Here is a 24,893-nt window from a genome sequence, read left to right as displayed (position 1 = left end):
GCTGTGCCTCAGTTTCCCCATGGCCCAGGGCTGCTAAACCTGCTTGTTGGGAAGGTGTTTTCAAGGCACCTGGGGTGGTGCTGATCCCCATCTCTTGGCATGATACCACTGCCCCATGTGAGGCACGGCAGGGCTGGGGCTCCTGGGGAAGCAGGGGGTGTCTGCCTCAGCAGGGTCCAGCAAAACAGTGGCCATCCTAGGGTGAGGAGGGGTTCCTGGCACCACTGGTCCTGTCCCCTCCAGCCACTGCTCTGAAGGAGCAAGGGGACATCTTCTTTGCCCTGTTCTCACTCCTTTCTCCAAAAGGAGCCAAAAATCCTCTCGTTTTTTCCAGAAAGCTACGTCACAGGACAACGATGCTCCTGCCCAAGCGCTCTGCCGCCTTACTCTGCCTCCTGCCCCCGCTCTTGGGTTTTTTTGGTGATGGGTTGAGGGTTTTTTTTCAGAACTTTTGGCTGCATGGTGAGTAAAGGCATCCTGCTGTCTGAGGGCTAACGGCTTGTTGGAGAGATAATAAAGCAAAGGGGAGTAAATTAAAGTGACTATAAATAGCACCAGGAGAGGAAAAGGAGATGAAGTCATCTTCCTTCAGCTGAGCTGGTATTTGCATCACTCCTTCCCTTTGCCTTCTCCTGCCCCCTCACCCTGCTCGGGAAACAGTCATTCCCAGACACAGGAATCCTGCTGTGAGCTCTGTATGCCCCCCTGGGGGCTGAGAAACGTCCCCTGGGGTGACACTGGGGTGTCTGCCCAGTGCTAGGGACTTTCTGGAGAGCACAGTGAGGTGACCTGAATGCAGTCACTTGGCCCCAGGCTCCACCACAGCTTCCCCATGGATCTGTGGCATTGCCCGATGCAAACCAGAGCATTGCCCTGTGCAAACCAGTGCCTCCAGCATGACCCCAGCACTGTGTCCTAGGAATAGCTTTCAAGAGCCATCACAAACCCATTTTCCCTTTTGCAGCTCATAAAACAGGCAGCTAAAGAGATCCCCCAGGAGCAGCACCTGGAGGAAGGGACATTGCAAACCCAACGACAGCAAGTTCAGAGAAGCCCCTCCAGGAACCAAATTCTGTAACTTACATTTTTATTCTATAAGATTTTAACATCCAAGATTCAAAAACTCCCCCATCATTCCCAGGACACATGGGAGAGGAAGGATCCTGGCCCTGCAGGAGCCCCCCTGGAATTAGCAGACACCTTCGAATCTCTCCCCAAACCTCTCCCTGCCGAGGAGGCCGCTGTCCCTGCAGCCCCAAGCAGCCCCAAGCCCCCCAGCTGCCCCCTCACAAAAGGTATATTTACATCTGAGTCAGAATGAGGTCACACCACGGTTTCCTTATGTCAGCTACCGACTCCTATTCCTGTGCTATGCGCACACACCGCCGTGTTATTGCAGGGTATTTATAGCTGGTTTACATGTATAATTATAAAACCACAACTCCACACATGCACGAAAATAATCCCGGTGCCGGGATGCAGGGGAGTGGGGCCAGGGTGATGGGAGCAGGACCAGGGCATGGACAGCACCACTAATAATAATTCTTTGCACTTTATATATAGCCCCTTTCATCCACAGCTCTCAAAATTGCTTTGCAGGCATTTAATTAAGCTTCCCAACATCCTAATGTGATGACAGCCAAGTAATAATATCCTCACTTTTATGCACAAAGAGAGGGGAGGTAGCAGGACTTGTCTGAAGTCCCACAGCGAGTCCAAGTGTCCTGTGTCCTGCCCCACACTTGTTGGGATGACCACAGGGGAGATTTTGACTCAGAAAGGTGATGAGGACCTCAAGATCCTGCCCAGTGTCTCTCCTCAGTTTGGGGAGGTGATGACTGATGACACTAAAAACTCTGGGGACAGCAGCAGTGACCTCAGGGACTGCTGGGCTGCAGCTGCCCATCAGCTGGATCAGCAGGTGGAAGAGACAGATGCATCCTGACAAACTCATGGGTGAGAGCTTGGGGGAGAGCAATAAATGAGATGACAGGTCTGAAAGGGTTGATTTATGAGGAATATTAAGAGTCGTAATCCTGCCTGGCCTGGCCATCCCCAAGGGAGGCAGGGTGGTGACAGGGACCCAGAGACATCACAAACCAACAGGATTCACTGGGGCCAGTGCCAACATATCTTCAAGCAGGAGGGCTGGAAGCAATTATGCCTCTCAGGGATCTGGGCAGCTCGGTGTGGAGGAATAGATGGGTCTCCAGTGACAGCCTGGGATCCCACAAGGATGGGTCTCTGGGGTCTTCAGGGTCTGAGGTTTGTGCCCTCCTGAGCACCCTCTCTCCCCCCCATGTACATCCCCACTTAGATGGACCAGTTGCCCCCCGTCCTTGGAGTGCTGCAAAGGGCACAGGGAGCACTAATGGGATCCCACCCAGCAAGAGGGACATGGCAAGAAAAGGTGGCCAGCAGAGCAAAAGAGTGAGGAGGTGCTGGAGACAAACACTGATGTTGGCAATGAAAGGGGCAGGACTGCAGCTCTGGGGGTGAGGCTCATTAACATCTGCAGAAAAAGCCACTGTCCTGGCTGCTGTCCATGAATGGAGAGATGGGGGGCAATGCCTGTCCTCATCCCCACCCTGGGGATGCCCTGTGGGGGAAGCAGCAGAGATGCAGAGTGATTCTGCACACATGGGGACTAAATGCAAGTCAAAAATCACAAACCCTGATTGGATCCTGTAGCAAGTCCCATCCTGCCTTTTTATGGTCCTGATGCTACATTTTTCCTCCCAGATTATATCCCTGCTCTCTGAAACAAGCTGCACAGGGGCTGCAAAGAAATGCCCCCAAATCAGTGTCTCTGAGGAGAAAGGAGTGGGAAATGGAGCAGGAAGCCAGCACTGCCACAGGGACACAAGCACCTTCTCATCACTGCACCAGCCACTGAAACTGCCCCATGAGTGCTCTGAATGTCACACCCACTGTCCCCCCTCTGCCACCAGTCAGATATCTCTTACCAGGAGCTGTTGGAAGCTCTGCCACCTCACTGGCCATAATGAAGGACTCGAGGATCCTTGCATGGAGCTCAGGGCCTGCCTCAGTGCTGAGAGGAGAAGGAGAGGTGTGTTAGGACAGCAGCAGTTCAACCTCCATGGAGACCCCCAACTCCCTGGAAGAGCAGCCAACTACCCCAAGGGATCTGGTGTGGGACTGAGGCAATGCTGTGAATCCCAGTCTCGTGTGTGCATCGTGCCTGGTCACTTTGGGAATGGGTCATGTCTGAGCATCACAGCTGGAATGGCAGCTTCCACATCTGGAATCCCCCTTTGGAGAGCCCTGTGCCTGTGGCACTGCTGGGCTGTTCTACAGCAAAACCAGCTTGGTTGGGACAGCCTGTCCATGGGCACCCTCCTCTCACCTCCTGTGTCCCGTGCATGGCAGGGGTGCTCACCTGGCTGCTGCAGGGCGCAGGAGCAGCTCCCCAAAGAGCTCCCCGAGGAGCCGCGGCGAGGGGCGGCTGCGGTGGCTGCCCTGGCACAGGTGACAGAAGTGACGGGCCAGCTGGCGCAGGAGCAGTGCCTGTGGCTGTGGCAGGGCTGGCGGGGCCAGCAGGGCTCTGGCTCGTTGGCCACACTCCTCCAGGCTTGGGGTCTCTGTAGCAGAGGGGACACAGGAGAGAAATGATCAGTTTGGGAGGTCGTGGCATCCCCATGCCACTCACGGGAGCCCAGCACCTACCCGCACACAGGGCATGAGCTGTGGCAGTTCTCTATTCCTCCCAGAGACACAAAAAAACCTGACCTCAACCTCTCCCACCACTATTTCTTTGCAGCCCATCCCTTCCCAGACAGGCTGTGGGACTTGTGGATATCCCAGGGTCTGCAGAGATGATTTCTTCAGGGTCTTGGCCACTTCTTTCTGGGGTTTGCCTGCCCCATTTACCCACTCACACCACCCCAGATCAGGTTGTCAGGTGCCTTTAGCACATTCCCCCTGTCAGCACATCCAGGGAGGGAGCTCAGAGGGCTGAGCTGCTCACCTGGTGGGGGCTGCACCTCAAAATCCCTCACTGCTGCTTGAATGGAGAACAGTGAGAGCCCTGCCTTGGTGCACAGCAAAGCCATAGTAAAGGCAGAGCAAAAAAGAGGTGGGAAAATGGGCACCAGCTTGAAGATCTGCTGAATTTAAAGGCTCAGCCCTCCCTTGCAGAAACAGTGAACTGGGAGGGGAAAGGGTTTTTAGAAAGAAAAAATAATGTGCACTTGGGCTGCAGTGAGGCTCCTGCAGACCCCTGCATCATGGTCTCACACCCCATGAGACAAGCACAGGGAGGGCTGACTGGGGTGCAGTTGCTTCCAGTGATACTCGAATTGCCCATATGAATAAAATCGGGCACTTAATGGCATTGCACATCACAGAAGTGCTGCCAAAACCACTGTCACGGTGCCCTGAGCAGCCCACAGCCCACGAGTTCCCACCATGCCCCCGGTGCCCTCTGGCAGCTTTGGCCAGGGCTCTCTGGTCTTGTGAGCTGTGAGCTCAGCGCCCTGGGACTGCGATGCTGCCCCAGGCACAGGAAACAGCCACTCTCCAGCCATCCTCCATTCCTGCCTTGTCCCAGCCCTTTTATCTGCTGGGGACGGGGAAGTCCCCAGGGCTGGGTTGCTTTCAGCCAGCTTCAAAGCCCAGCTCGGCCAGGGGCTGACTCAGCTCCCCGCGCTCTTTGCACCAGGACTGAGGCTTGGCCAACGCCCAGCCAGCTCCTGACATCCATACTTGGAGCCAGGGTGCACCAGAGCTGGAGGGGCAGGGGTCTGGAATCCCCTCCAAAGCAGGTCTGCAAACTCGCCATGCTGGCGATGGGGTGTTTGTGAGCCCTTGTATGCCACAAGCTGCTCCTGAAGGATGTTTAGCTTTGCTCCAGGCCTCCTCTGCTGCAATTCCTGCTCTTTTTGCACCTTTTTGCACCTAGAGGATCCTGCAGAAGGCTCACAGCCGAAGGGGGAATTTGGGGGTGTTTTTCCCTTCGTTTTGAAGGTGGTCCTCTTGCTGCTTTCCCAGCTCTCAGCCCCAAGCAGGGCAGAGGAGCCTTGCAGGGCAGGCTGCCAAAACCCAGCACCGTCTCCTCAAAGACTTATATTTTAATTTTTTCTTTTAAGCCCCAGAGAAATCCTCTTCTCATTGGTTTATCCACCGTTCTGCCCCCTCCTCCTCCTGCCCCTGTTGTGCCAGGAGCAGAGCCCACTGCAGCACAGGCTGCAGGGAAAGGCGCTTCCCTTTGAAGTTGCTTAACGAGGCAACCCAGCTAATTGCTTCCTAATTGCGTTTTTATCCTTGGAAAGGAGGCAGCCTTTGATTTCTCCTCTGACGGGTGAGGGGAAGGCAGCTTCTCTGTGCCACCAGCCCCAGGGGCATTTCTTCTGGCTCTGTGTCTCAGCGTAGGGCAGGGAGGATGGGGTGTGAGTTATCCCTCACCTTCTCGCTGGAGGCCACAAAGAGCCCGTGGCTGTTTCCCATCAGGACATGGTAGGAAAAGGCCACACTGGTCTGGCCACGGGTGATCTTTTAGTGCCTCTTAAGGCAGGCAAGAATATGATCTGCCCAAGCACTAATCTGGCTTAGGATGGGGAGGTGATGCTCAGGGATGGAGGGTACTGCAGCAGCTGGCAGCGAGATGAGAGCTGCTGTGGGAGGGGAAGAAATCCTGGTTTCACAAGCAGCAAGAGGTTGAGGTCCTGTCAAACACAATGGGCAAGGGTTTCCTGTGTGCCTGGTGATGCCCACAGGCCCTCAGGCTGGGAGGGGTTGAGCAGCTCCATGAGGACTCACTTGAAATGGGTTTTGGTCCAGGCTCCCTGCTGGGATGGACTGTGGGCTCTGCTGACCTGGGTATGAGTCCTGCTCTGTTTATTTGAAAAGAAATCAAATAAAAGCAGAACCTTGATGGTCTCATACATTTGCACAGAGCCTCAAAAGCTTGCAGGGATCTAAAGGCACTTCCTAATGGCACTAAGCTGAAAAAGCTGAGAATTTTTTGTGTCCATATAAAGCCAGGAGTTAATGAGATTACAGGAAAAAGAATCCAAAGCAGCAGAGCCAAAATATTATAATAATGCTTTCTTCTGGGGCCAGCATCACCCAGCCTTGGCAGCTGCCCATCCTGGTAGGCAGCACCTCCTCCTCTGGGCACTGCAGAGGGAGAAGACCATGCTGTGGTGGAGGCAAAGCAGGCCCCTGGATCTCCCTTCTTTCCCAGAGCATCTCCCAAATGCACAGGTGATGTCCTCAATGGCCCTTCTTGGAATCTGCCCATAGTGCAGCATTGGGCAGGGGATGGGGTCAGAGCCATCCTGGAGATGCTGGGAAGCCTTTCTAGGGGCTTCCCAAAGTTTCTCCAGCACCACAGAGGTTCTCAGGTGTGGGGGGAGCCCATGTGTGCTTACCTTGAGCCATGTGGACCAAGTCACTGTAGAGAGCTGGAGGGATGAGGGGTGTGGGGAGCTCCTGCAGGTACCACTTCAGGGCATCTGCCAGTGTCTGGGCCTCGTACAGGTCCATGTCCACAGCTGAGGCATCTGGAGGGAGAGAGACAGAGGGAACCCTGAGCCTGTGGTTCTTCCCTCTGGCACAGAGCTTGGAGCTCTTCCATCCCTGATTGCCTTCCTCCAGACATGGGGGCTGAGTTCTTTGCCCGTGCCCCCATCTCTCCAGTGGGGCAGTGCATGATTTCACTGCCACCACTCCCCCAGCAAATATTCCTGTCCCAATTTCCACTGACCCTGAGTTCCACGTGCCCAACGAGAGCACGAGGCAGCATCTCTGCTTTGAGTAAACTGTACATCCAGTGCATGGGACAGGGAGCCTCACCTTTCCACTGGGATAGGACTCATGGGAAGAACTGAGCAACTGCCCCAAGAACTTTCTAGTTTTCAGGGCCAGGTGCCATGTGCCAACCCCAGCCCAGGAGGAACTGCTTGGAAAATGTACTCGTGGAATGGGGTTATGGTTCCCAGGCAATCCAAGTTGCTAAAGGCCCATGTGACCCCCAGTAATCCTGAAATGCTGTGAATGTGCCCCAATTGGCATCACCTCTCCTAGCCCTGAAAGGTGGCTGCCCTGGGGAGGTGGTGAAGGATGCTCCAGGCATGGGGGAAAGCACAGCAGGTCTGAGGCCACACAGCCTGGGCTCAGGGGTCAGGGGTCCTGTGCTCAGGATAGAGGCAGTGCTAGGAGCAGAAATGTCCCATGGTCTATCAGGAGACAGAGGATGGGATGTGTCTGTCTGAGCTCCATGGCCAGGCCAGCACAGGGACATTGCTTCACCATGGTCCAGGGGGAAGAAGCCTTTCAGCATCCTTTGGTATTGCCTCATGTGTTTGTCTTGGAGGTCTCCCATCCTGGCTGGGCAGGGTGGTGGCTGTCTGGAGGGTGATGGTGCCTTTTGCAAAGATCTGAAGGTTTCAAAATCTGGCTTTGATTCAAACTGGACCCAAATGCAATGTTTTGAAATTCTCATTTTTGGAGAATTTGGAGGGTGAGGGGTATGGGAGGTTGGGAATAGTAAAAACAATGAACATATTTGAGATGGTTTGAAATGGTTAATTAAAAAAAAAAAAAAAAAAAAGAAAATAAAATTTGTCATTTTCTTAAAGATGCTGTGTCAGGCCCCAAATGGCCTGGAATGACAGAGAGGACTGTGGGCTTGCCCTGCTCTGAGCCCCTTTCCACTCCCCTCACTGGGTCTTTACCCCCAAATGCAGCTTCCCTGAAATTGGTGCCATTTTGGGAGATGCTCCATCTCCCAGCCCAGCATTTTCCAGCAGAAAATGTTGTGAGTCTCCAACCACTCCAGCTGTGCTTCCTTCTGGGGCAACAAACCCAAAAGAAGTGAGAAACTCTCTTTCCTAGGACAAGGCTTTAGAGGCACACATTCAGCAGGGCTGGGATTTGGAACAGCTGGGAAAAGCTGTTTTTAAACACCTTGACCTTGATCTCCTCTCGTTGGAGTGTCCCTGCTATGGACCAGGCAGCCTGGGAGCCTGCCTGCCTGTGTGGGAACACCAAGCTGCAGTGGGTCCCTTATGGCCAGAGCCTTCCCAGACAGAGAGAAAACAGATTGGCCAATGCCTGAAGTGAAGCCTTTAACCCAGCCACTGGAGACGCTACCTCATTGTCAGGAGCGAGCACCCGGCTGAGAACTGTGTCCTGGGGCAGCATGGGGACAGCTGGGTAAGGCAGCCATCCAGAGTGGCCAAACATGACCCAGGGCAAATGGGGTGCTGCATTTCTGGCACACCAGAACTTTTGTCCCCACAAGGTCACAGCATTGTCCCATGGACCACTCTGCCCTTGGCATCCTTGAGGTGGGCAGGGCTGTGCCAGCTGCACCCTGGCCCCATTTTTGTCCATGTTCATGCTCCTAGCCACTCTTCTGGATCTTCTTGGCTGGCCAGAAGGGTTATTTCTGCCAGGCTTTGTGGGGGCATGACAGTCAGTCTCCCATTTTTGCTAACACTTGCCATGGAGATGTGAGCTGGCAGGTTGTCTGGAGCTGGGCAGGTGGAAGATAGTGAGGTCAGGGATCCCACAAGATGCTCCAACACCTGTGTTTGGCTGAATACTCACAGTGCATGGCTAAACCCCAGGGATGCTGCTGGGGGGGATCCCAGGGTCTCATTGCATTGCAGAGAGCTTTTCCCATCAGTGGAATGCACTGAGCAAACCCAAAAACCTTCCCACCCGCCACAAGGGTTTCTGCAGAGACCTGTCACTCGCCTTAAGGATGCTGGCACGGATTGAGGAGAGCAGCCACAAGCTGTTCCTGCACAGGCAAGGGGCCGCTGCCGGGCGCTGGCCCCAGGCGATCAGCCCGGGGCTCCACCGTGGCCTAATTAGCTTGTTTGCCTCGTTAGGCATGAGCCTGGGGGGGTGTTCAAAGGGGAGGCTCAGCCGGTTTCAAAGCGAGATTCAAAAACATCTTTACACCCAGAGAGAGGCGTGATGGGGAGACCAGGGGGATTCACACCGCGCTGACAGGGACTGATTGGCATCATTCTCCGTGGCACGTCGGCTAGAAACAGCCATTAGCCTGTTGTCCCCATCCTCCTGAAAATGCAGCAGCATCCTCCTACCCCGGGAGGAGCTCTCCTCCTGCTCCTGGAGCTGCCCTGGTGAGCTGGGCTCCCCACCAGGCTGAGAGCACAACTGGGGCTGCTCCGAGCTGTTCCCCAGCACTGACTGTGCCCCGGCAGTTCGGGGAGGCTCAGCCGGCAGCTGGGGAAGGGTTAACCCTGGAGCCTTCCCAGACAATTACCACCGGCCTGACCCCACGGATGCTGCTCTCTTCTTATCTGAGGGAGATGATAACCAGCTATAAGAAGTTAATGAAGCTGCAGGATGAGTCAATGCTCTCCTGCTGCTCTCCAGATGTTCCCATCCTTTCCCCAGGGGAATGATGGAGGAATGACGGAGGGATTCCATCTGCCTGCCATAATTAGAAGGAAAACACCCCAAAACCCCAACCTCGACCCCATACCAACCCCTTCCAACACACAACCTGCTTGCTGACCTGCTGGCAGAACAAAAATCTAGGGACCGGCGGTGAGCATGCAAAGCAGGATTAAAATTGGGACTGGGGACGGGTGCGTGGGATGACCACTGGCCCAGAGGGAAAGACTCCCGGCTTCCTCCCACTGGGATTCCAGAGCCCACATTCCAGCGGAGGCAGAAAGGTGCTGGAGCTTCGGGCTGAGTCAGGGCGGGCAGGAAACTCCAGGACCTCTCCCGCAGCTGCAGCCGGCCCGGCCGGGGAGGCGTGAGTAAGCCCCGGGTTTCGGTAAAGGCGGAGGATGTTTAGCCAGGAGGGGCTGCGGGGGAGGTGGGGGTTGTTTTGAAGGACAGGCTCCAGCGGATCCTGATAACCAGCTGTCCCCTGCATGTGGCCACAGGTGAGGGCTGCTCCCACACCCTGAGCAGCTCGTGGTGCCAGGGCACAGACCCTGCCCAGCACCCAGGGCCCCCTCCCAGCACAGAGTCCGGCAGGCTCAGCTGGACCTTGGCCACCGAGCACTGCTGCAGTGAGATGCTCTCAGGTGTGTGGTCCCTGTGACACAGGGGCATCCAAACCACCTTGGGGCTGACTGAAATATCAACCTGGGACTTTTCCTACCCTTTCCACACCTTTTAGTTTTAGTTGTCAGTGGGTGCTAGGGAGATGTCCCTGCTGTTCAGTTGTGGGGGGTGTATGTGCAGATGCTGCCCAGGCATTCAAGCTCCAGGGCATCTCACAGTGAGGTTTTACTGGGAAACTGTGCACCAAATCAGGCAATGTTTCCCAGCTTTGACTCAGCATCATTGTAACATCTCCCAGCCAGCCTGCTGGTACCTTGTGCCGGGGGCTTGGCAGCTGCCAGGACACCCCCTGCCCATGCACAGGAGCTCCTGCCACTCTCCCAGATGGGTTTCACCCCACTGTGCCCACCGTGGCCTGCACTCAGCCAGGGCAGGGGTGCTGGGATCCCCTTTGAGTGTGCTCACTGCCTTCCCTCACCTCACCTTCCCTAAAGCAATCCCCTTCCTCAGTTTTCCCAGCAGCTTTGGGAGGGGATGGCAAAAACTCACCCCCAGTTCTCCCTGATGGGTCTGGCAGGGATGGATCTCTGCCGCTGCCGTTTATTTACCCTTCTTTCATCACCACCAAATATAAGAGATGAGCTCATGCCTCTCGCCAGGCTCTGACGACACGGGGTTTATTTCCACTGCAGGTATAAATAAAAAAGCAGTGCCGCAGGCACCGGGACGCCTCACGCTCGGGAGGAAAGTCATCCTGGTGGAATGAGCTTGCCCGGGGGAAACCAGAACCCTTGGGGGGGCCTCCGATTCCCTGTGGCATCCCGGGGATGAGGATGGGGATGCGCTCCCTCCTTGAGCATCCACAACCCGGTGATGGGGGGGAGCGGCGTGAGGCCCCCCAAGCCGCTCCTCGCTCCCCGGCCCTTTCTGCCTGGCAGCAGCTCCTGGCAGCCCCAGCGAGGGCCCGGGACCCACCATTGCTCGCTAATCCCCACCGAGACCTGACCTAATTCCCGGGCACGTGAGCGTGTCTCCAGGCAGACTGTTCCGCGCCCGGGCCGCGGATAAAGCGCGCAGCGCAGCCCCGGCACGCCCGGAGACACCGGCTCCAATCCGCCGCCTCTGCCGCCGCCTTCTCCCCGGCACCCGAGCCGCAGCCGCCTCCTGCCCGGCCCTGACAACAGCCGAGCCTCTTCCCATTGCTGCGCTTGTATCTGGGGAAGGGTCTCGGTGTTGACGTCTGCAGCTGGGCTCCAGAGCCGCGAGCGGAGCAGGGCTTAGCCAGAGAGAGCGGGAGATTGCTGCCATCCCGGGAGGGCTCAGTCCCCTCTGAGCATCGGGAGCACCCACGGACCGCTGGGGTGAGGACCCTGCAAGATTTCTGTCATTGTCCCCCACCAGGGAGCAGGGATAAGGGTGCAGACCTTCCCTGCTCAGCGGTGACAAAGCACTGCCCGGACATTGCACACAGGACATTACAGCCATTCCCAAGACAAACCTCCCCCAGCTCGGGTCCCTCAGCTCTGAAGGGCTCCAGCACCCACCAGCCCACCCACAGCACCGCTGCTATCACCCAGAGAATGCCCCAAGTTCCCAGCTGTGAGAAGGCTGCCTGCCACATCCCAGGAGAAGAGGACTGTGGACAGAACCCTAAGCAAGCTTGGGGGGAGAGATGACATCAGGTCTGGGCACTGAAGGGGCTCATAGACCTCGTGTCCCCAGGCACTGTGGACTTAGCAGGTGATTTGCCCCATCCCTTGTGCTCCAGACAGCCCCTGAGCTGCACACAGGGGACAACAGGAGTGCTGGGGGCTGGAAACTCTTGGGGTCAGTGTGTAGCCCCACACCACAGAAATAGCCCAGGGCATGAGGCAGCCCCCATCCAGGCACTGCAGGGAGTGTTGTGGGCAGCAGGGTGAAACTCTGCTTTATTCCTCTTTTTCAGCCCATACTCTTTCCCTGACGCTGCAGCAGGGCTCCTGGCTGGCTGTTCACCTCCCATCCTCTGGTGAGCTCCCCCCAGCCCCCTGTGAAGCTGCAGCTTTTCTTTAAATCCCTTTTTGGTGCCACCATGTGACTCTGATTCTCATGTTCAGTGATGCTGCATGCCCCTTCACCTCTCTGAACTGTTCTTGCACCATCCATCATGGAAATACCAATTTTGGTGCACAGGCTCTAGACAGCAGTCAGATGCCACTGACCTGCAGAATGTCACCACTGCCAGGATGGGGACAGGCTCAGCTCAGACTGGGGAGCCATGTGGAGCCACTCTGTCCAATGCTGCCATGAGGATGGGAAACCTTCATCCCAAACCTGGCTGATGTTTGGCTCAGGAACTGCCCACAGGTAAGATCCCTCATGGTAGGGGCTCTAAAAGGGCCAGGGATGGGGAAAGGGTTCAATCAGCACAACTCAGATGAGTGCCTGTGCTGTCAGCCCTGGGAACACAGTGCCCATGGGCTCTAGGGGCAGCCAGGGCTGCTCTGACTTGCACAGCCCCTTGTCTCCCAAGGTCCTCCTCTTTCTTCCCACTGGAAGTTCAGATGCTCTTTCAGTACAGAAAACATTCCAAGTTCTCTGACACATTGGGATAAGGGAGTTAGAAAACCAACATCTGAACTTTTCCAACCCTTGCTCCTTTTCCCCTGCACTCTCTAGCAGTTTTCCTACCACCACTGCCAAACACCAGCACGATTTGGGTATTCACAGGGAAGCTGAAACCCCCGATGGGAACCTGGTTTTCTCCCCAGCCGAGATGTGGTTTGGTTCCAGTGGCCACCAACCCTGGCTCTGATTTCTCCCCACTCCCCAAGATGAAGCCTGACTTTTGCAGGCAGGCTGCTGGCAGAGATGGGATGCTGGAGGGGTGAACCAGCAGGAGCACAGGAGGAAGGGAAATGTGACTCTTGCCTCTGTCTTCTCACCCATGGGGCAAGCAAACTCCAATTATCCAGCAGGGCTGTTTTATTCCACCAAATGCAATGAGAGTTGTATGGGAAACAAAGCAGAGATGCTCTCCTGCCCTCCCCAGCCCAGTGTGGGCTCCAGCAGGGTCCTGGGGAAGCACCACCGGGTCTGTGGTCTGCAGGAGGCTGCAGTAGGAGCAGACTGCCAAGCTTGGCCTCTGCTGGGATGCTTGACTCCAGTAGGAATGTCATTCCCATCCTGTTGTAGAGCATCCCTTTGGAGTGGCTGATCATCAGCCCCTTCAGCTGAGAGCTAATAAGTGTGAGACTTGTCCAGCCCCCTCCAGCTCTGGGGAACTCTGACTTTGCCCAGCTCAGTGTTGCTGAGCCCATGGGGCAGCCCCCTGAGGTGCCCAATTAAAGATTTTGGTCCCAGAGGAGATGTGGGCTTGGGAGTATCAAATCTCCCAGGGCTGCTGGTGGTTTTTAAGGACTTTCAAATGTTTTGAAAACCACAATGACATTTCTCTGACCCGTGCTGGGCCCTGCCATGGGAGATGGACAGACCTGGACAGACCCACCAAGTACCCAGAGTTCTGGCCAAGCCAGTAGGGGTTGCCCCTGGGCTGGGAGAATCTCCTAAGGCTCAGCAGGATTTTGGCACTAACTGCTGTGGTGCTGCTCTGTGGGGAACCCTGGACCTGCCTAGGATGCTGCCCCAGCTACATGGGAAGAATGGAGGACCTGTAACTCCTGTGTGTTTGGAACACAAAACATTCTTCTCGTGCTGGTATTGCTGCCCGTGCCCAGCCTAGGCACCGGTGCTCAGGGCAGTGCAGGGAATTGCTGCCTTCACCTCCTCCAGAGCTCAGCCAGTAAATCTGGCCCGGGCTCCAAGGCTGTGAAGATCACCCACTGCTCCGGGCTTCCTCAGCCCACAGCTTGGGGAGAAGAGTGGGGCGGTGGGGTGCCCCCAGCCCCCATCACCTCGGCGGGGAGCGCAGCCCTCCTCGGGCAGTGGGGAAAGAGCATCCCTGAGAGCTCCAGCTCTCCTCTCCTGCATCCCTCCTTCCCCGCCCGGCGGGACTCGGCTCCCGGTGCGCGGGAAGCGATGAGGTCATGGTGCTTAATATAGCGATTTCATCACAGCCCTTCTCCCCAGCAACACCGCCCGGCTCCCGCCGCCCCCCGGCCGGCAGCGCCTGGGCTGCGGAGGGATGCGGGGCCAGCCCGGGGCTCTGTGGGGCCGCCCGTGCCTGGTGTCACAGTGCCGCCCTCTGGGCACCGCGGCCGGAGGATGGGGGTGCTCCATGCACCCCCCAACCCCCCAAAACCCCACATTTGAGCGGCTCGCTGGATCCACCGCGTCCCCCCCGCCTCCCGCCGTGTGCCATCCTATCCCAGCCGTGGATTTAGAAGCAGGTGTGGGGAGATGGTTTTCCCCTTTCCCCCTCACCCTGCTCATGCCCCTAAGTCTTGCAAACAGCTTCCCATTCTTGTAAATAATAATCTTTCCCTTTTCTCTTTCTTTCTCCCTGTCCGCAAGAGGCTTTCTCCCTGCCCTGCTTCTCAGATATAAACCCTAGAGATTTAAAAATCCAACTATTTTTCTTCCCCCCCCAAAAACCAAAAAACAAACAAAAAAAACCCAACAACCACAAAACCACCCCACCGATTCTGACTGAAGCGCCCCTGCCCTGCACCTGCATCACTTTGAGCTGCATCACACGGGGACAGGAGCGGGGTCCGCATGCAGGCGGGGCCTCCCAGAGCTGGGACTGGGGCTGTGATGATGTTGGTGCCGTAACCCCTCCCTGCCACGGCCCCTTCCCTCCGGGAATGCGGGCAGGGATGCGGCTGCGGGACTCACCGGCCAGGAGCGCCTGCTTCAGCTCAGCATCCCCCAGCACGCCGGGCCCGGACCTGTAGAGCACCTCGCTGTCGAGCCCTGGGACACAGACGGGGGAGGGGGGTCAGTGCTGAGCCCACCTCCTCCTTCCCCACACGGGGGGAGCGGGCAGGGACTGAGAGCACCAGGGGACTGGGGACGTGGGGACAGGTTGGCTCTAGCGATGCTCTTGGGGCGCTCTGAGGCGGGCAGAGCGGGGGGCTGTGTGTGCCCCCGGGTGTGCCCTGCCCCTGGGGGCTGTGCTCTCCGTACCTTGCTTTTCCAGCGCCTCGATGAGCCTGGCCACGGTCAGCAGCGCCTGCTCGGGCAGGGCGGGGTGCTCGGTGAGCTCGGCCTGCCCGGGGAGCCCTGTGGGAAAAAGAAGGGGAGAAGGGGTTTGGAAATTTCTGCCTGTAGGGATTCCACTTTCCTCAGCTGCCCCAGGACAGGATCAAGCTGCTGCTTTGGCATAGCCACAGACAACGATTGGGCTCATGCATGTCTAATTTTGGAGCACTTCTCCCTTTATTTTGTCCTCTTTTTGCAATAAGAGTCACCGTTGGGGGCTCGGCTGCTTGCTGGGATGCAAAGACCTGCTCAGGCATGTGCCCTGCCCGTGGGGAGCATCCCATCCTGGGCACGGACATTCTCCAAGCCAAAACCCCTTTTCCACGGCACTGAGACTGCCCCTCTCATCACCCCTGGCCCACAGTGACACCAGGCAGGAGCTGGGGTCCATGCCCACCACAGACACGTCTCTCTGCAGCTCTCACCTGCACAGCAGGGTTGGGCACAGGCCCAGGGAGGACTCAATCTTCCCTTGGCTGGTGTAGACCTCCCTCAGCCCCTGAAGAGCCCTCAGCCAGACGGGGGTCAGGCTTCCCACAGCACAAATCCCTGTGTGCTGCTGACTCCTGGGTTTTAGATCAAGGACACCTCACTCCAGACCATGGCAGAGAGGAGCAAACCCCTTGGCAGGCAGGAGAGCAGCTGTCCTTACCACAGGGCACGTTGTATCCATCCACCCCTCTTTATCACCCCAGCTGATAAACCCTTCCTGTGTGGGTTAAACCCAATGGAGACCTTGGTAGGGCAGAGCTGGGATTTCTCCCTGCTCTCTAGTGGCCTTGAGACCCACAGAAAGGCAGGGGGCAGGGGGCTGGCAGGGGCTGCCACTGGCTGCAGCACACCAAGGCCATGTGTGACTGCTGCAGCATGGACAGCATGTGGAAAAGCTGAAAAAAAATATAAGAGGGACTTTGGGCAGGGTCATGCCACACTGCCTTCAGTCTTTTGCAAAAAACCCACAACCTGGCTGCAGCAGGTAGGTCCAGGCTCTGATCCTCACCGTGGTGATGCAAACCTGCCACTTGTGGGTGGCTGATCCTGTCCCCAGGCATGGCCACGACCCCCAGGCACAGCAAGGGGGTCCCCTCTGCCACCCAGTGAGGCTGTGTTGGTGCCTTGGGTGGGAACAGGGAAGATTTCAGGGTTAAAAGCAAAGCACATCATTGGAAGCTCATGCGAAAATGTCCCCACTGCATGAGTGGTTTTGTAATTAGGGAAACTGGGCTTTTCCTCCAAATCAATGGCTTGGGGAAAGGTGGTGACGGAAAAAAAAAAAAAAAAAAAAAAAAAAAAAAAAAAAAAAATGAAAAACTTTCTCCTTGCTGGGAATGGCAGGAATGGCCCCAAGCTGTGCCAGGCTGCACCCCAGCATCCTGATGCCCCACTTGACTCCAGCCCCAGGGGAAGTGGAGGTGATGCCTTGTGGCAATGGTGCTGCCCAGGACACCAAGTCAGGGACAAAACAGCCAGCAAGATCTTGGAAGTGCTCTGGGACTCAGATCTGCTGCAGAGCCATTTTTGGGATGTTATTTAATTAAAAAAAGGACCATTCCTCCCTGCAGAGCCAGCCCTGGCTCGAAGGCATGGCTGGGACATGCAGTGTCTGTCATTCAGGGCTTCCTCCATGGCCTGAGCCAGCTCAGGGTCCCTGTGTGGCACCAGGGCTCGGTGGGAACTGAGGGCACTCAGGGGTGGGGGTATGCTGCTCTTGCAGAAATATAAATTAGGGCTTTTTTGCCAGAAAAGCATCCCTCAAACCTCCATCTGGAAATGGAATCAGTATGGGAAGAATTGAAAAAAAACCCAAAACAAACAACCAAAAAAACTCAAACCAAAAAACCCCAAACCAAACCAAAAGTACCTTCTCTTCCAAGGGAATGTTGGAGATTTTTACTCAAAAGGGAGCTCTGTGAGCTGGGAGGTTTGGGTTTAAACTGACACAAAATGGCACACACTGCTCCCATGCCGCAGAGAGACGTGGCTGTGGGACAGAACGTCCCCTGCTGAGGTGCCTGCACACCCTGGCATCGCCCCAGGAAAGGCTCCCCATGGAGGGGCACCCCATGGCACAGCACTGGGAAGGAAGGCAGCACCCAGTGTCCCCGCGGACAGCAGGGCTGGACACCTGGCCATGGCCAGAGCACGTCCTGCAGATGGCAGTGCCCTCCCCAACCCACCCCAAAACCTGGCTTTAGAGCTTTTTTCCCTACTAAAACCTATGGATTTCACGTTTTTTAAATTTTGTTATCCTTTCACCTGAGTGCACGCAGGGCTGGGGTGCCTACACTGAGACCTTGCATGTGGGCCAGGCTCTCCGGCCAGGAGGTGCTTCCTGCTGTGGACATTCCTTGTTTTGTAGGGAATCTCCACATCCCCAGCACTGTGGGCAAGGGTCCCTGGGCACATCTCCCTTGTAGAGGAGCCCGTGGCACCCCCTGCTTGAGAGGCAGCAAAGGCAGAAACAAGAAGGTGGCTTCACCTTTGCTGGTGAGCCCTGGGCTCTGTGCCTGTCTGACCCAAAATCTCCACACAGCACTGAGTTTTCCGGGGCTCTGCCTGTGGAACAGTCAAAGGGCTCACCACTGAGCCAGACTGGGCAGGGGGCTCAAACCCCTCATGTGGCAGCATAAACTCCCCCCAAAAGTGGCCTCCACCCTCCTGCAAATCCAGCACGTAGCTTCTCACGGTGCCTCACCAGTGCTGCTGGGACTGCAGCTGCCTTGGCGCACTGGTCGGGGAGGAGCTCCTGCATTTTGGTGAGGGGAGGCGTGGGGGGGGCCCAGTATCCTTCCCATGTGGTTGTGGGGCTGCACATCTGGAACTGCATGGCACACATGGACATGGATGGTGCCGTGCTCAGCCCAGGAGCCAGGTGGTCCCCAGCTCAAATCACGGTGACAAGGGGGTCCTGAACCGTATTTTGAAGGGAGACAGACTCCTCATCAATGAGTGCCCCTCTAAACCCAGACCAAGGCACATCCAGTGCCCAGCCAGCACAGGGGCTGCTCCTTTGGTTACCACACTGGTCCCAGACTGGGTGAGGAGGGTGTCTGAGGTGCCAGACCAGCAGCTGGGCAGCTTTTCCTGCCACGGCTGGAGGCGATGCTGCTCTCCCAGCCCCAGGCCAGCACGGACAGCCATTTCTGCTCCACACATCCCGGAGCAGGAGAGTACCATGGCTTTGACTGGGGTCACCAGGATGTGCCTGGCTGGAAGAGGGAGGATTCTAACTTTAGTTTTATGGTTTTTAACTCATGGACATTGTGCAAGTGCTGTGAAATCCCTCCCAGCCCCAACACACTTGGCCACGGCGAGTGGCGAGGGCAGAGCCGGCTGCACGAGCTTGGCAGATCCAGGCAGAGAAATGGCTGGAGGCCCCTGTGCCAGGAAGGGTCCTGCCAAATGTCCCCTCCAGTGCTCTGCTGCAGCCCCCAGGGACAGAGGAGCCCCCCAGGGACTGAGCACACTGCCTGCCAAGACTGTCCCCTGTCCCAGGTTGCACACAGTGACAGTGAGGCTGGGAGCTGGCCGAGGGCCAGCATCGCCCGGGCACTGAGAGCAGGCTGAATCAGGTGCCGCAGTGTGGGGAGAGGAGCACTTGGAAAAAAGGTCCCCAGGGACCACCATGGGGCTTTTTGCTCCTCTCTGAGGGGCCAAAGGGGCCTTGCATCTTCTGTGCTCTCACGGATATGGATCCCCTTGGACACTCCATGCCAGCACAGCAGCCAGCCTGGGATGCTGGTGAGGAGCAATCCCTGCAGCATGTTTGCCTGGGGAGTAACAACACTCTGGGCATCTCCTGCCCCTCCTGAGGCTGCCTCCATACACCAGGGCAGATAATTCCTGGGACAACTTTTTTTTCTGGGGCTGGATCCCCATCCTGAGCGCGGTTTCCCACCAAGCCAGCTCAGCTGCATTCATCCACCCCGGCTCCACACCACCCCGCCCGTGGGCTCCCACCTTCCTGCTCCCCTGACACTCACCCCAGGGCGTGGGGCTCCCGGCAGGAGGCAGGGGCAGGGGCCGTGGCCTGGCCTTGGTGGCGGTGGCGGCGATGCGGGCGGGCCCCAGGTACTCCACGTAGGTGCCGGGGAAGTCGCCGCGCTCCTTGGTGCGCTCGTTGACGCCGTGCAGCCAGCCCTGGGGGCTGCGCTCGTCCCCGTCCTTGTAGTTGGGGCTGCTGAGCAGCCCGGCCCTGCTGACCGTCAGCACATCCCCGGGGCTCAGCGCCAGGTCCTCCTCCCGGTCCTTCTGGTACTCGTAGAGAGCCCGGTACTGCAGCCCGTCCGAGGAGGCCATGGTGGTGATGGTGGCGGTGGTGGCAGTGGTGGCACTGTGGGTCACACGGCCCCCGGCCAGCCGGGCATGGAGGGACCGGGGTGGCCGCACGGGGCAGCTGAGGCTGGGCTCGGGCAGCGAGGGCTTAGGAGCGCTCCCTTCCCCGCACACAGACGGTGAAAACCTCAATCTGCGAGATGGGGAGCGGCTCCTGACCCCTCCAAGCCACACCAACGCCTGGGACTCGTTGTCTCAGGTGTGGGTGAGGAGCTGCTTCTTCACCGGGGCAAACGGAGGGGAGCGAACGAGGCCAGCGGGGGTAGAGGGACAATCGTGGCTCCTCGTTAGCCTGGCCTCATCCGCACCGTGCCGGGGACATCCCTCCTCTGCCGAGAGAAAGGCAGCGCGTTAGTGACCAAACCTGTGCCCTGACCTCAGCCCTGGGCCCGTCCCCCATGGCAGCCCCCGGCACAGGGACAGCCCAGCGGCTCCTGATCCCGGGGAGCTCCCGCCAGCCGGGCTCGGCCACTGCACGCAGGGAAAGTACCGGCAAGAGTCTGGAAAGTAGGGCAAGAGATCACGCCACGGGTTTTTAAAATAGACATATGTGCTGAGAAACCTCCTGCCGCACGCAGCTCCCCTCCGGCAGCTCCAGCCTGGCATTGCTGCACGGAGCTGGCAAATGAAGATGTAGGTTTTTTCATGTGGGTTTGGGGATTTTTTTTTTTTTCCTTTTTTAAATTTTTTTTTTTTTAATTTTTTTTGGTGCATTTTTATGTATTCCTCCAAGAGTGACATCATCCCTTGGGGGAAAGACTGTGTGCTGCTGCCGACCCGCTGTCCCCCAGCTTCCAGCAGGACCCCGTGGAAGAGGGATGGAGGGAGGCTGAGCAGCAGGCTGTCTGTCTGTCCATCCATCCATCCATCCATCCATCCACCCGCCTCCCAGAGCCCTCCCGCCGCCCCTCCAGCCTTACCGGGCGCGGTGGCTCCAGCGGCGGGAGCGGAGAACGGGAGAGGAGCGGAGCCGGCTCCCGGCCCCGCCGAGCCGCGCTCCGGCGGTGATGTCAGCGTTCCTCCTCCTCCTCCTCCTCCTCCTGCTCGGTAGCCGGGCGGCCCCCCCGCCGCAGCGCGTCGGGGGGCGGGGGGCACCCGGCTACGGAGCAGGAGGAGGGAGAATTGTAGGAGTAGGTGGATGACTTCATTCCCAGATGCAGCATCTCTGCTCCCAAATTGCATCCTCTGTAGGATGGAGATCGCTCATCTCTGGGTCTCCATCCATCCTTAGGGGTGCTAAAGGACAGGAGAGGACCAGCACCCCATGGACACCCCCCTTATGCCAGCCAGCTCTCCCTGTGCACCCATATAGAATTCCATCCCTTAACCAGGCTGAAAAACACGCACAGGACAGGCAGGAGACGTCATGGAGAATCCCAGCTCAGGGATGCTCTGGTTCCTTGCTCTCCTCCTGAGCTTGGACAAGCTATCCCAGTATTTGTCTGTCTGTGAGGCACAGAGAGGTGGATGTGATGTTCCCAAAAGCTCAAAGGCTTGCTTTGGTTTTTGGGTTTGTTGTTTTGGGTTTTTTTCATAAATTCTTGCTTCTCATGCTGACTTCTCTGAAATGGTCGTGGCTCCTTGTCTTTGCTGCAGGTTGGACATCCTAAAAATAGATGGTACCTAAAACACGGGCTCTGGGAAATGCACGCTGGCTGAATCCAAGCCACTGCAGGCAGCAGTGCAGGGGTGGCATGAAGTCCAAGGAGGAATTCCAAGTTCTGGGAAAACTGAGGAAACACAAAGGCCAGCAGAGCAATGCAGGAGATGTATGACCCTTCTCATCCATAATTTCAGCAAACCCCACCTCCTTTCCCTGTAGTGTGTGGCCTGATGGTGCAGGGCAGCAGCATCCTGGGGGATTCCTCCCCAGCTGCACTTCCCTGGGCAGCACACAGCCCCCACTGCCCCACTGCCCAGCTGGATCCAGCCCAGCTGCTGGCCCTAGGGGATTAAAATGGATTTTTCTCTCCCTTATCCCATTTCTGCTGGCACCATGCTGGTGTTGCTGCTGGTGGGACAGGGTCAGATTTGGCTGTGAACAGCCAGGTGCTGCCCTCCCCACAGTCATGCTTCCCCAGTCATGTTCCCCGTGCCCCACCAGGGGGGAAGAGGTTTTGCTGAGTGTCTAAAGCCCTGCCTGCTCTCCACAGCGTGTCCCACGGGGCTGTGAAGTCAAGGCTGAGCACAGTGTCAGTGCTCTGGGGGTTGCCTGGGGAAGGGCAAGGAGGTGTTTCCCTCCTGGGACAGGATCAGAGCTGGTGAGGCTGGTGGGTACATCACCATCCATGTAACCACCCATCCTGTCCTAGGATCAGTCCAATATACAGGAATCCTGGCAGTCCTGCAGCTCAGGGGCAGGGGAACAACCTGGTGTGACACCCATCATCTCCCATTCCTGGGATGCTGAGTGAGATTCCTCCTTCCCAGAGCAGTTCTTTCCCTCCTGATGCACCCTTGAGGTCCCCAGACACAAAGGCACCATTTCCTGCTGGAGCCAAGTTCCACCGCCCCTACCCTGCAGGGGTTGGATGGGGCTGAGCACCACCCCAGCTCTCACTGGCTGGCTCCTGTCCCAGCAACCCCCAGAGCAGCCCTTACACTCCATTCCAGCTGCACTGTACCAGGACCATTCCCAAAACTCTGCATCTTGGGCTGCCCCTCACCCTGTGTCACCCCTACCTGGTTAGTTTAAACCCCCACACCACTCCAGCACAGAGTTGGGCACATCCCCCAAGGTGGGCAGAGGGCCCTCAGAGAGCACCCAGTGAAGGCTGCAAGAGGTACTTGAGGCCTTTACTGCAATTGATTGAGCCAGAGGAGCTCCTTGTCAGGCCCTGATTAATCCATCCTCTCTGGATTAATGAGCAGCACTCATGGCAATGAGAGCTTTGCCTTGGCTTGCCTGGCCTTGACTGTTCTGTGGAGAGAGCAGGAGGAGCTGTCCTTGTTCCCTGTACCCCACAGCTCCCTTCAGGCTGCCCTTGGCTCCCTGTCTGGGCAGCCCAGGATGGCCCTGTGAGGAGGAGAGTGATGTCTCCTTGGGGTCCCCATGCCCTTCTGCAGCTTCTCTCCACCCCTTGGTGGGAGCATCTCCAGGGAGTGCTCAGCATCCACCTTGGCTGCCTGTCCTGGCCTTTCCAAAGTGACAGAGGACCCACTTCTCCCCTCTTTGCTTTTGGGGGCTGCCATGCTCACGTCCAGGGAAGTTGGCCACATGGCTGTGAATAAATAGAGCATAAATAGAGCTGTTAACATGCCCGGCTGGAGAAAGCGAGGCTGCAGAGCTGGGCTGAGCCCTTCCCAGCCAGAAAAAACAGAGAAAAGGTTTTTGACTTCATTTGGCATTTCAGATTTGGCTTTTTTTGGTATCACCACTGTTTCCTCAATTCAGATTGGGCCTTGCTTTGCTTTCTCTTTAGGAGCAGGAAAACTCCCCGTCTCTCGGTTTTCTCCCAGAGTGCCTGGGATTGAGCTCTGGCTTCTGTGGATTTTGGTCTAGGGAGAGCCAAATGCCTCTTCAAGCAACCTCCCAGTGTGGCACCCATGGGCAACCTCTCACTACTCGGTCCCACAGCTGAGCTCTGCCACCAGCACTGAGCTCTCTGCTGGGCTGGGCTGGCCAGGCCCGGGGAGGGAGAGGCTGGGGAACACCCGAGGAACACAAGGAAAGGCTGGAGGTGCTGCTGGGGCTCCTTCCTGTGCCTCACTGCAGGGCTGAAGCCTCACAGCACGGCAGCTGCCCAGAGCTGCTGGAGGGGGAGCTGGCAGGGCACCCCAGGGTGGCACTGGGGACCCAGGGCCCCTCAATGCCACCTCTAGGGGCAGCGGGCACAGCCCAGGAGCAGAGCTGGGCAGGGTCCCACAGGGGTGAAATCTCCAGCAGCCCCTAGCCCGGGCCGTCCCCGCTGGGCAGGCAGCGGCGGAGGATGCTCAGCCCCCGGAGCGCCGGCGCTCAGGCGCGGAGCTGTCCTGAGGTGACCCCGCAGCGCAGCCCTTCGCATCCCCGAGCCCGCCCGGCTCGGCTTTACGGCGGCTCCGCCTCGCCGTGGCCTTTGGTAATTAATGCCAGAGGGATTTGCCGGCCCGGACACGCGTGAGGAACGAGGGAATGTGCCCCGGAGGGGTGGGCAGGCAGCGGCCGGGCTGGCTGGGGGGGACACGCATGGGAGGGAGCTCAGACAGGGACAGAGGAGGCACATTGTCATCGAGCCCCGCGTTGGGTGCGTTATTAGCCCACAGCTGGGACAGCACCGTGATTAACATCGGCTGCGTGAGCACTGGGACTGATCCTCCCCCTGAGGGACACACACAGGGCGATGCTCTGCTGGGACACACTGCAGCCCCCCTTTGCTGGGACACACCTGCAGCCCCCCTTTGCTGGGACACACCTGCAGCCCCCCTTTGCTGGGACACACTGCAGCCCCCCTTTGCTGGGACACACTGGCAGCCCCCCTTTGCTGGGACACACAGGCAGCCCCCCTTTGCTGGGACACACCTGCAGCCCTCCCTCATCACCCCTGCATTTACACCCCGGGCCCCCCATGGCAGGGATCGCAGCACCAGATGGGGCAGCTCCTGCTTTTGGGAGCCAAGTCGTGGTTTTGCCCGTAGCCACAGAAATGGGAAGGATTCCCCCGGAAGCTGCAGCCACCGGGAAATCGGTGTGGTCCCACTGCCTGGTCCCTCCCAAGGTGGGGGAATCGGATTTCCCCAGCTCTCCAGCCAAAATGCTTTTGAGTCATTTCGAAGCTGTGAAATATTTCAAGACATCAAAAACTTTTGGCTGATGTAGATATTTATTTCTCCGCAGCAGGAGGTGGGAAGTGATGAATTCAGCACAAATCTGCAACATTCAGTAACTTCCATCTGCAAATCCAAAGTCGGGTTCATCGCTGGCACATTGCAGTGTGTCCATCCATCCTGACTGCCCAGGTGTCTGGATGTTGGACAGACAGCTGGGTGGATGCTGCCAGCCCAAAACAGACATGTGAAAGCCTTTTGCAAGGGACTCACCTGGCTGGGGATGTCCCAAAATCCTGTCAGTCACAGACTTGGCTGGTCTCCATGGCTGGCAATGCCTGGGGCTTCTTACCCAGTGCTTTACCAGCGGGGAAACTGAGGCCACTTCCCTGCTCAGTGTCCCAGGGACAGGCTGCTTGGAGGAGCTTTGTTGCCCATGCCCTGGTGAGAGGCATTCCCAGGCTCCAGGGAAGGGGATGCTCAGGATCCAGCTGGCCTGGGTGAGAGGATGGAACAGTGGGGAGATGGCGTGGCCTTGCTGGGCAGGAGGGACATGGGAATGTCACTGGGCTCGTCCTTCTTTGGTCAGGCCAGGCCTTCCCAGAGAACCAGAAAATCCAGCCCTGGCTCCTTAATGGGGCTCAGGTGGGTGA

General features: G+C 57.5%; 1 protein-coding gene across 1 annotated transcript in view; it reads right to left on the bottom strand.

Annotated features, from left to right (window-relative positions):
• The window catches only part of LOC310912668 (phosphatidylinositol 3-kinase regulatory subunit gamma), a gene marked incomplete at its 5' end in the record, with an annotated part of 77,424 nt that extends 57,963 nt beyond the window's left edge, over positions 1-19,461 (bottom strand). The window contains 6 exons of the mRNA XM_083867414.1: positions 2,967-3,052; positions 3,401-3,602; positions 6,393-6,524; positions 14,797-14,874; positions 15,088-15,183; positions 19,146-19,461. Of these exons, the coding sequence (XP_083723540.1) occupies positions 2,967-3,052; positions 3,401-3,602; positions 6,393-6,524; positions 14,797-14,874; positions 15,088-15,183; positions 19,146-19,461 (910 nt within the window). The remainder of the gene's footprint in view (positions 1-2,966; positions 3,053-3,400; positions 3,603-6,392; positions 6,525-14,796; positions 14,875-15,087; positions 15,184-19,145) is intronic.
• Positions 19,462-24,893: the final 5,432 nt, after the last annotated feature.

The sequence above is a fragment of the Zosterops lateralis genome (assembly GCF_965231275.1).
Source record: "Zosterops lateralis genome assembly, chromosome: 9".
Lineage (NCBI taxonomy): Eukaryota > Metazoa > Chordata > Aves > Passeriformes > Zosteropidae > Zosterops > Zosterops lateralis.
This window is presented reverse-complemented; position numbering and strand designations above follow the sequence as displayed.